Source organism: Balaenoptera physalus (assembly GCF_965194825.1).
Source record: "Balaenoptera physalus genome assembly, chromosome: 9".
NCBI lineage: Eukaryota > Metazoa > Chordata > Mammalia > Artiodactyla > Balaenopteridae > Balaenoptera > Balaenoptera physalus.
Window position 1 is genome coordinate 44070111 of NC_138888.1, and position 12537 is coordinate 44082647.

The following is a 12537-nucleotide window of genomic DNA, read 5'->3' on the forward strand; positions in this document are numbered from 1 at the left end:
CAATGAGTGATTTTTTTTTTAGTTTTATTTTATATGAGTGATTTTTTAAATGCATTTATGGGTGTTTTTCATTTTCTAAATGAATATGAACTACTTGCATACTTAAGAGATAAATACATAAATAGTACTTCTCAGGCTAAGTGAAATAATTTATGTAAGTCTCAAATCCCACACTGTGTTTAATAAAAGTCAGCTATTATTATTATTAGTTACACGGCTGAATGCTTGTCACTATGTAAGCATAGCCATTTTGCTGTGACACAGAAGTGTTAAGTGTACCTAATTCAGAGCTCAGGCTAGATGTTTAAAGACAATGTATTAATAATTAAAAGAAACTATTGACCAGGTCAATATCAATTATTATTTAAATAAATAAGCCAGTCTAGAGGAAAAGGTAAATCAAAAATAAAGATTGTTCTATCAATCATCATATATTTATTGAGAACCAACTATGCCCAACCTATATGTATTTGTGCCCCAAAATACTAAAATAAATTTCATTACTTTATTAGAATTCGTTTTTTAAAAATTGGCTTTTATTTCAAGTTCCTATTGTTCTCACATCAGAACAATAGGAAGACTTTGTGGAAAAATCTTCAGGCATCATTTCAATTTGAGATCTTATTCCTTTGTTAAAAGAAGGTGATAATTCCATTATGCTACTTTTTGATTTTGGCAATTAAGACCAAAGTTATAATAAATATAAAATAATTTTCCTTATAGTTTTGTTATTGTGATTATTTTCCATCAATTATCCCCATTCATCTCCCTCTAGCCAGTTTCCATTGAAGAGCTTCCTCAGTAACCTAAAGGTCAACTACACTTAAATATTTGTTTTTCATGTGGGCAGCTCTCAAATTAAAGGGATTTCAGGATTGTTCCATCGATTTTGTTCATTGAGGTTTGAATATAAAAATTGAGGCACATCTCTTATAGCTCATACAAAGGGATGGGAATAGGAAAATAATATTGGTAAATGAATGAATTTCTACTTAATGTTTTGCTTTACCATAATGTATAAGGTTAAACCCTATACAAGCAACTATCATATTTTGTTAACTGAACCTACCTTTCAGGCATTTCTTGCATTGTTGCAGGAATGAGTACATCTGTTAGAACCTTAATCACAGCAAAAGAGAGTTAACATAAATCCTTAATATTTCTAAAGAAACACACTTACTCCTTGTCAATTACTTTTTATTCCTAGCTTTCTAGAGAATAATATGTTAACTCATTTCTGAAAGTTATACTTTTATCTCTAAAATGAATGTATATATGTAAGTTGTGTATGTGTGTTTGTGTGTGTGTGTGTGTGTGTGTAAAAGGCAAGGGGAGCAGGGGTATATAGAAGCACTGCAGCGCTAGTTAAGCAGGTGACACGAATGTACCGGGTACAGAGAGCTAATTATTGGAACATAAAGAACACTGAAAATAAAGGGCTAGACTGAACCTTAAATGTGGGTGATATGGTGAGTAGGACCTTGATGAGAACTAGTAAAAAGAAAAAAAGAAAAAATTAGTGCCGACTGATCCCAGCTCAGGAAAAACTATGATAAATAAAGGAGATGGGGAACCAGATAGGATATGAACAGTACAGACCCCCTAGGCTGCTCATAAACTGAGTGCGCCAGCCTGGAGAAGAGGACCAAGAGGTCCTCTTGGATATTTCAAAGATATTTCAAAACGTGAGTAGATAGTCATCTACAAAGGCCTGTGCAGCTTACCAGCAAAATGCACATGTAGTCTGTGTATGTGAAACACTAAAACAAGAGACAGTATTGTATATGCCCAGTATGCTAGTTACCAATGAACTGGCCTTGGCAATCATGTACAGTTTTATGGACTAAAAGCTGACCACTTTCTAGGGATGGGATGAAGATCTTACAGAAGCTCGTATTACACTGCTCTATTTACAGTGTTCACTGTGCCTCCCTGGGTCCACCAGGAGGAGGAAAAACTCTGTGCACGTAATGGTACTTAAACTCTGGACTTTTGTGTTGGACTCAAAGAAATAGACCATTTGGGTGGGGGGGGGGAAGTTATGCTTTAAGGATATTTTTTGGAGGTGTTGAATGACAGTCCAAAACAGCTTTACCTTGATGCTGGTAAATGTGTGTGCACGAGTCCAGGTCTTTTCTTATACCTACTCTTAGAACCACCTTCTTTCCCCTTTCTGGTTACTTCCTCATGTCTTAAACACTTCAGACGATCTGTCAGTGCAAACTAAACCCTTTCTCTCTAAATGATGATATTCTTATTTGACCCAGAAAAATGAGACAATCCTTGCTCTCCTTTGTCCTTCTTCAGCTTTAGCTTGAACTAAAGGTAGAGACTCTATTTTCTTATACTGCGATGAGGAAGAACGGAACAGAGGATGAAAATATGGGCTCCCTCATCCTGGTTCAAGCCCACCTACAGTTCTTGATGTGCAAAGTTGCTTCTGGACTGAGTTTATCTAGCTTCTGCTTCACTTCTCTGCAAAGTTGAGAACGTAACAGCAGCAACTAACTTAGAAGGATTTTACTTCCTAAACACTTAACAGGACTCCAGCTTGGGTTTTCTTGCTCACTCAAATTATGTTCTAAAAGGAAAACTTTTGTTTTTCCTTCTGACAATTTAGGAGGTTAATGTAGACAAACTCACTTTAAAATACCCAGATTGCAATACAGTTTTCTTCCTTAGCTTGGACTTGTGTCTGCTCTAACTAGGGAACAGACTGTTGGGGGAATTAGCTTCACCCTCTTCCCCGCTGAATGCCTGGCTAGATGGCCAACCAGCTCCTATTTGTTTACGATATCCTCGTGATCCTTCTGTAGACACTTAGGGACTCTTATCTGGCTTAAGAACAGAATTGGTCATGAATGCATTAACGCTAGAGATTTCCAAATTTTTCAAGTTATTAGTCCCATAAGAGTGCTTAATTCTGCTTTCCCCAAAACACTGATACTGTGAAAAAGCCACTAAGTTATTTACTCTAAAAACACCTTAAACAGTTAATAAAAATTAACTAAGTTTTTATGGAAGTATGTCACATTTAGAATCATTCTTAGCTGTAAACAGAAACTGATTTTGTTTTACTTAATGAAAATTTATATTAAAATACATTCACTATTAAATATACACTATTAAACTGTTTGCTTTCTCATCAGAAGAAAAATTAATCATGTATCTCCAGCCAGGAATAACAAATTTATTGAAAATATATTGCAAAAATTTAGATGGAATGTTTTTTAAAGAAATATATGGTTCATGTTTGACATCCTAAGGAGCTTACCTTATAAAGAATTGAGTCACAAACACAGAAAATGTCAATGATAACAGGGTTTTCAAGCAGGGGAAGAAGATGATCAGGCATTCCTTGCCAAAAGTGTAATAAGAAATGCTGGATCTAGTTGAGAGTAAAGCGTATATACATTAATATTAACATTTTCCTCAACATGAACTCATATGAAGAACAGGACAAGAACGTTTACATAATATAGTCAGCAAAGCATTCTTTGTCACTCTTACCTCCTCAAAGTTTCCATTTATTGCATTGTCCAGGATGCACTGGCAGTGAGTTTTGTACATCATTATTAGGGTATCAACCTATTTCAAGGAAGAAAAATCTTAACAAAAGCACCCTTTCAGTGCTGCCTTCATTTTGTTCATGCATTCATTTGTTCATATATTCAAACACATTTTTAAAGTTCCTGTTATGTACCAAGCATTGTGCTCAATCCGAGGAATCAAAAATAAAAGCACAATTCTTATTTTAAGGAGCACACAGCCTTGTGAAGGGAGAAAGGCAAGCAAATGGACAATTGCAGGACAGTGTGATAAGAATGATGAAAAAGCTGATTGTTCAGGGAACTATGGGCCAAAGCAACATTGTAGTTTTCTGCTTAACAAAAAAATTACCTTTGATTGGAGAAATAAATGTAAAATGGTAAAATACATCAACTCTTCACACAGTTTTATTAAGTAGGTGCTTGGGCAGTGTGGTCCAGTGGTTTCCAGTTTCGGCTGTGGGGTCAGCTAACACTGAGCATCAGCTCCACTGCACTGTTTTGCACGGGTTGCTTTGTCTCTGACCCCAAGCTTTATATCTTCAAGTAAGGTAGTAATAACATATCATTCATAAGGTGTTAAAGAAGATAAAATGAGACATGATGCACCTGGAACAATTTTCCTGGTATGAAGTATAAGACTTTACTACATTACCTAAAATTAGTAATAATATCAAATGACTTGTTGACCAAAAAAAGATTTGAACATTAAATGTCTGTTATGAAAATTCTTTATTTCTATGTTACACTGATATTTGTATTGCAGGGATAGAAAGTTTTAAACATATTTTAAAATATGCGATGGATTAGAACTTGATAATATTCTGGAAAACTAACAATATTCATATTCACAACATCTTTATTTCATAAGCTAGAAATATTCCTACCTGTTACAGGTTGTGTGTTCTATGTGAACAGGAACAGGCTTAGAGGTTAGAGGTGTGAGCTTTGCCTGCAGGATACTTGGATTTGAATGCTAGCTCTAATCTGCTACATGATGCTGGGCAAACTACTTTACATTTATGTGTTTTAATTTCCTCATCCATAAAATGGAGATCATAATAACAGTAAATATCTAGTCAGGTTGTTATGAGGACTAAATAAATTAACACATGAAAGTGGTTGGAGTAATCCATAATTCATGTTAAGAAACTTACAGTTGTTAGCTACTTTTACCTTCATAGTATCTAGGGTGGTCATGATGATGGGGGTGTCCTACCCCAACTCTTTGCTCTCCAACCTTTGTCCCTGCAGCCCAGCACATATCTTTGTGGTTTAGCGCAAAGCTGTATAACGATGACATGCAGATTACCAATCTACTTCCAAGGAGGTATGCTGACTACACACCTCTGGCAGGACATGTCACCATTGATGCAAATGAGACGTGCTCTTTATTTTAAGCAACGATTTTATATTTTTAGATAGGTTGCCAAGACATATTTCTAAAATGAGGATAAGGACAGCATGAAAGATAGAAAGGAATTCATAATTGTTGTCCAAAATTAACCCTTTGATCCCTGAAACCTACTAAAGTACAAGTAAACTTTTATCTTCACAAATATTTCCATTTATTTGTGTCAAAATTTTTTCTCCTATACACAAATCATCAAAAAATTTAAATCTTATAACTGATACTTTATTTAATATTTACATAGTCTTAGGACAATAAATTTTCACTGTAGCATACTCTGCAGTCTTTATAAACATACTTTTGCTCAATTTTCTGAGAATAGACATCACATTACAGAGGGTAGGAGCAGAGGCAAGGCTTAGCTCTAGTAAGGTCAGTGAGCAAGTGGGGGGAGGGTGGCAACTGCCTTGAGTGACACTGTGATGGGGGCAGAAAGTAGGCCTCTCAGCTTCAGCCAGCACCCCTCACTGGGGTCAGCTTCTCCCTAGGAAATCTCCATCCTTCCTGCCTCAAGAAAGTAGGTGCTTAAAGTGCTTAGCCTCAGCCCCACCTGTCTTTCTAGGAACTGACAACTTACCTGGGGAACCTGGCTACTGGCTAAGAAGGTAAAAGGCAGGGCCCAGATGTCCCCAAGGGACAAAGAGTATTAGTCCCTGGAGCTCATGATGGGGACGACTGGGAATGAATTTAGAAACCAGGGGTTATTTAAGCATCTTGAATACTGAATGAGAAATGACCTACAGACCAGTTTTTCAAGTTGGCAGGTAAGGAAGTCCTTGGAAGCTAGCAGAGAAGCTGAAATAAACTATTGGAACATATTCTTCACTTCTCTTTTTTTTCTTTGTTACTCTCTCCATCTACCCTCCTCACCTGGTATATTTACACAGTAAACATCTTCTTGATATGTTTGTACGTAAGCTATCCTCTCCACAAAGGTGAGCCAACAATACCCTCCCCCAAAGAACGTGTGTTCCCCGAGGTCCCGCAGACTTCCACAAGTTCCCCCACAAAGTGCCACATGTTAACATCTACTGGAGGTGTCTCAGATCTGAAGTCATAATATCACATTATTTCTATATGGTTAAAAAAATGATGTGATAACCTTGAGGAATGTGATGGGAGAGGAGAATAGTAGGAAGTGGACATACTCCAGGAGACTTGAATCAGCATCTGAGAATTATCTTCAGTATTTTGCCTGTTCTTAACTGGGAGAGTAAGTCTGTCATTAGAATGAACACTGGAAGTTGCTGTGCATCTCTACTTATCTATCAATAGACCTTTTTATCAATGTGTCATTTTTATTTCTAGTTTCTACAAAAGCCCATTACTAAAGTAATACAGGTGGACATTGTTAATAATATTCCTCTAACTTTGCACCTCAAAATATGAACTGACTTAAACTTACTAAGAAAGATGTTTTCCTCAAATGCTAATAAAAAATGAACGTTAATTGAAAGAAGAATGTAGAAATCTTTATGCCCTGATTTAATAATGGATCTTACTATTGGTCAGCAGATAGCCAGCAAATGACTCTAGAAGTTCAGAAATAGAGGAGGATTTAGCTTTAGACTTTACTACATAAGCACTGAAAGTTTATTTATAAACTGAATTTTATGAAACTGTTTCTACCTTAATTTTCAACAAATTTTGCAACAGAGCACAGAGTTTTACAATGGAGAGGAATCTTTGGAATCTTCGAGTGGGGTCCTTGCATTCATCTAGGCATTTCCCCCTCAGTGTTAGGAACAAATTCTGTCCTAGAGAAGTGCTTGATGACCAGTTACTGAAATTAAATGGAGCTAATAGAAAATATAACGCTTATAATTAAAGAAATTGCATGTGATAGACACATTCTAGTATTTTCTTCCTTGATACTGAGTTTTAAATAAAAATAATCTTTAGTCTTTAGAGGTTTATTTTACCACCTTCTGATTATATACTATCATGGAGATGGTAAATAATTAATTGGAAAGTCTTTAATCGATGTTAGTAAATGTTTGTCCCTCCTATAAATCAGTCAATTATGTTTGATTATGTAGATTTCTATTTCCTGCGAGTGCCATGAGATTCCCAGCAAATTGAGATATGGAGCCAACATATCAGAAAATCAATAGAGAAGTATCTTTAATTGATACCTTGTCCTTAGAAATGCATCCTTGGTACACAAGGTGTTGAGCACTGGGGAATTCTGGAAGAAGTGTTCCAGTTTTTGAGCTAAGCGAATATTTACGAGTGAAGCCACCCTATAATTTAGAAAAATGAAAAGAAATAAATCATTATCAATTGTTTGGCTCCAAAATACAATTCTAACAGAATAGAAACTTACAAAATTTCATTCTTTTTCATCCTGCAAACCATGACAAGTTAGGAGATTTGGGTAACTGTTTATTAGATCAAATAACTGAATAAACTAGACATTTCAGCAGAATTACTGTTGCCAAATCATAAATAGTTTCACAGTCTGGATATTTTTCTTATACTTTGGATTTTAGTTTAGACACTTGCCATTTTTCACAACTTTTAGAAATTTAATTTTAGTTCACAAGTTTACATTTGTTAGTGACATAAGTTTTGAAAGATCTATTTTTAGACTACTGAAATTATTTTAATATGAAAGGATCAGAAATTGCCAAATTTACTTATGGATTACCAAGTCATTTATGGATTAAATAAATGCGATGATAATAAGTTAATTAATTTATCCAACCTCAGAGATAATTAATGGTAAAATTGTGATTGGAGTCCCAAACTAGTACTCTGGATTTTCCCACCTCAATCTTCTTCCCCCTGCCAAATTCAGATATTTGTTCTTCTTTTGAATCCTTTGGGGAAACCATACCTCTGGTAGTTTTCAGAAAATTAGAAAAAATGACAAATAAGTAACATATAATAATGCAGTGCTAATGTACCTACAAGAAACACACACAGAAAGAGAGAACGCATATTCATGACGGAACCAGAGCCTTGGCGAATCAGTCTCCCAGGTCACAACTGATTGTTCCTTCTCCACAAACAAAACTTTAACAAATTGGATTCTAGTAAAAAGATTGGCAAAGAATAAAATTGTGAATATGGTAAAGGAAGTAGTGTTCCTGGCAAGGACCAAATTTCATTCTTTCTCATAGTTTTCCTACATTTGCTTCTCGAGTTTTTGTGTTTCTTTGTGTGTCTTTGTCATATTGAAGATGTTTACTAGACAAAAGCTTCATTACTTACATAGGTAGATTGGGTCCCTACCCTGTCTTATCATTCCCAACATTTGTAGACTCTTACAGAATTATCATGATAAATCAGAAAGAAGTTGGGGGGACTTTTGAGTCCTTAAACACCAATTTCTTACTGACTGATTTGATATATGCTTTCACACAAATTTTATACTAAAAGTGCAGTAGAATTTCATTACTTTCAGGTTAGGTTTTAGTTTTTAGCCTTGTTAATCTTTATTTTCAAGCATGGATAGAAAAGGATTATTCTGATTAACTAATTTTTAAGAAATTAATAAAGAACTACTACATAAATATCATAAACTGAGATAATAGCATGGTTGATCCAAATTAAATCAGTCTTAATTCAAGATATGCTTCAAAGATTTTTAATTGCTTTGGGTTGTCATTTATGAGCACCAATTATCATTGTGCTGACAAAGAATGGTATTGTCAATGAATAGGGAAAAATAATAAAATGCAAGAAAATAAAGAATTTAATCTGGAAGGAAATGATATGGCAAAATATGAAACTAACATTTGATAAACATAAAAAAATGCACCTAAATTCTAACTTTAGGAAAGCTTACACTTTTTTCTTATACCTTTTCTCTTGGGTGGAATATCATGTTTATTCATCTCCAAAGCATAATTTGGTGAGATTTAAAAGAGAGACAAAGAAATAGAAACCAAAAATGACAATACATAATGTACATGGTGTATTAAATTTAAGTTAGGAATATGAGAATAGTCTCATTTCCATGAAACAAATATAATTAGTAATCAAAAATCTTTCTACAAAGGAAAAAAAAAAAACTGGCCCAGGAGATTTAACAGATGAATTTTCTCAAGCATTCAGGAAACAAATCATTTCAAACTGAAAAGATTTTTTCCATACAGTGAAAAAGAAGAACCACTTCCCAATTCATTTAAAAACTTTTATGCCAGAATTGGACAAGGACAGAAAAGGAAAGAAAAATTATAGGCCAATCTTGCTTAGTATCATACTTGAAACAGTACCAGACAAAATATTAGCAAACCGGGGCTTCCCTGGTGGCGCAGTGGTTGGGAGTCCGCCTGCCGATGCAGGGGACACGGGTTCGTGCCCCGGTCCAGGAAGATCCCACATGCCGCGGAGCAGCTGGGCCCGTGAGCCACAACTACTGAGCCTGTGCGTCTGGAGCCTGTGCTCCGCAACGGGAGAGGCCGCGACAGTGAGAGGCCCGCGCACCGTGATGAGGAGTGGCCCCCGCTCGCCGCAACTGGAGAAGGCCCTTTCACAGAAACGAAGACCCAACGCAGCCAAAAATAAATAAATAAATTTTAAAAAAATAAAAAATATTAGCAAACCAAATCCAGCAATCTATAAGAGTGATCATAGCCACCTTAGGTTTAAATTGATCACATTAACAGAAAAAAAATGAGAATTATATATATTACATAACCATCTCAATGGATGCAGAAAAAGCATTTGTTTAAAATCCATCTACCAGGGAAGAGATATGGGAACATATGTATATGTATAACTGATTCACTCTGTTTTAAAGCAGAAACTAACACACCATTGTAAAGCAATTATACTTCAATAAAGATGTTAAAAAAAAAAATCCATCTACCATTCACTACTTTCTCTCCCTCTCCCCCTCTCTTTCTCTCTCCCCTCCTCCATGCTAGAAACAGAGGAAAACTCCTTAATCATTCAATAAATATTTATCAAAAACCCACAGCAAATATCATCCTCGATGGTAAAATACTATAAACATTCTCTTAAAAAACACGAATAAGATAAAGTTGCCTACTCTCCTATCTTTTATTCAACATTGTACGAGTTATAGCCTGAGCAGTAAGACCAGAGAAAGTGATGAAAGATTAAATATTGAAAAGGAAGAAACAAAACTAGCATTATTTGCAACTGAGTTGGTTGATTACATCGAAAACTAAAGCAAACTGCACAAAAATTGTTACAGTTAACAAGAGAGATTTTCAGCAACGTTGCTGAATACAAAATCAATGAAAAAGTCAATTGAATTTCTAAAATCAAGAAACAAATATTAAGAACATGCAATAAAAAGATACTGTATAAAATAACAACAAATATTAAAATAAAGTTGAAATATCAATAAAGGGATAGAAAATCTAAAAAGAAACCAAAAAGAAATTCTAGAGCTGAAAAGTACAATAACTTAAATTAAAAACTTATCAGAGGGATTCAAAGGTATATTTGAGTAGGCAGAAGAATCAGAGAACTTGAAAAAAGGATAATGGAAATTATTGAATCTGAGAAACAGAAAGAAAAAATGTAAGAAAAGTAAACCGAATCTAAGGGACCCATGGGAGATTATCAAGCAGACCAACATACACATTGTGGGAATCCCAGAGGAAAAGGAGGGGCAGCAGAGAGATTATTTGAAAAAATAATGGCTCTAAACATCCCAAGTTTGATGAAAAACATGAATATAAACATCCAAGAATCTTAACAAGGTCCAGATAGGATGAACTCAAAAAGATGTACAGCAAGACACATTATAATCAAATTTTCAGAAGACAAAGACAAAGAGAGAATCTTGAAAGAAGCAAAAGAGAAGTAACTCATCACCTACAAGGAATACTCAATAAGATTATCAGCAGATTTCTCAGCAGAAACTTTGAATTCCAGAATGACATATTCCAACTGCTACGAGAAATAAATTGTCAACCAAAATTCCTATACTTGACATAACTGTTTTTCAGAAGTGAAGTAGGAATTAAGACATTTGCAGATAAACAAAAGCTGAGTGAGTTTGTTACTACTAGACTTGTTCTACAGGAAATGCTGAAGGGAGTCCTATGGGTTAAAATGAAAGGACACTAGACAGTAGCTTGAAGTCATACAAAAAATTAAAGATCTCAGTAAAGGAAAATACATGGGCAATTATAAAAGCTAGTATTATTGTAACAACAGTTGTAAGTCTACTTTCTGTTTTCTACATAATTTAAGAGACATTTTTTTAAAACAATTATTAGTATAAAAGCTAATATTATTGTAACTTTGGTTTGTAACTCCACATTTTGTTTTCTACAAAATTTAAAGACTAATGCATTATTTTAAAAAACTATTATTGTATATTTTTGGACACAATTTATAAAAATCTAATTTTGTGATATCAATAACTGAAAGAGAGACATTTCCATGCAAATGAAACCAACCAAAAGAAAATGGGGTGGTGGGGGGCTACTCTAATATCATATAAAATAGACTTTAAGTCACAAAATATTATAGAAGATAAAGAAGGACATTATATACTAACAAAAGGTTCAATAAATCAAGAAGATATAATAATTATAAATATTTACACACCTATAACAGACCATCAAAATATATGAAGGAAAAAAATGACAGTATTAAAGGGAGAAATAGTTCTACAATAACAGTTGGAGATGTTGATACCCCACCCTCAGTTATGCACAGAACAACAAGACTGAAGATAAGTAAGGAAATAGAGGACTTGAGCAGCACAATAAACCAACTAGATCTACAGACATAAGCAGAACACTCTACTGAACAACAGAATACACATTTTTCACAAGTGAACATATAACATCTTCCAGGAGAGACCATGTATATTGGCCATAAATTAAATTTCAATAAATTTTAAAAGATAGAGATCATACAAATTATCTTCTCTGATCACAGTGGGATGACAGAAGGAAAACTGGAAAAATTAACAAATTTGACAAAATTAAACATACTCTTAAGCAACCAATAGATCAAAGGAAAAATCATAAAGGCAATTAAAAAATATTTAGAGATGAATGAAAATGGAAACATGACACAAGAAAACTTACAGGATGCAGCAAAAGTAGTACTAAGGGAAAAAATAAGAAAGATGTCAAATCAACAACCTACATTTACAACTTAAGTAATTAGAAAAAGAACACAGTAAACCCAAATGGGTAGAGAGAAGGAAATAATAAAATTTGAGCAGAGATAGATGAAATAGAGAATAGAAAAACAATAAAGAAAATCAATGAAACCAAAAGTTTGTTCTTCAAAAAGATTGAAATTGACAAACCCATAGGCAGACTGACTTTAAAAAAGAAGAGAGAAGACTCAAATGACTAAGACAAAAAATAAAAGATAACCGAGTCTACTAAAATAAAAGGATTTTAAAAGAGTACTATGAAGAATTGTACATCAACAAATTGGATAACTTAGATGAAGTGGATAAATTCACAGATACACAAATCCTACCAAGACTGAATCACAAAGAAACAGAATATCTGAATCAGTCTACAACTAGTAAGGAAACTGAATCAGTAATCAAAAATCTCCTGAAAAAAGAATGGATCTGGACCTGATGGCCTCACTGGTGAATTGTACCAAACATATAAAGAA

General features: G+C 34.3%; 1 protein-coding gene across 1 annotated transcript in view; it reads right to left on the reverse strand.

The window, feature by feature from the left end:
* The window catches only part of RFX6 (regulatory factor X6), a gene marked incomplete at its 5' end in the record, with an annotated part of 56058 nt that overhangs the window by 13405 nt on the left and 30116 nt on the right, over positions 1 to 12537 (reverse strand). The window contains 4 exons of the mRNA XM_082475496.1: positions 1070 to 1119; positions 3275 to 3388; positions 3511 to 3588; positions 7095 to 7202. Of these exons, the coding sequence (XP_082331622.1) occupies positions 1070 to 1119; positions 3275 to 3388; positions 3511 to 3588; positions 7095 to 7202 (350 nt within the window). The remainder of the gene's footprint in view (positions 1 to 1069; positions 1120 to 3274; positions 3389 to 3510; positions 3589 to 7094; positions 7203 to 12537) is intronic.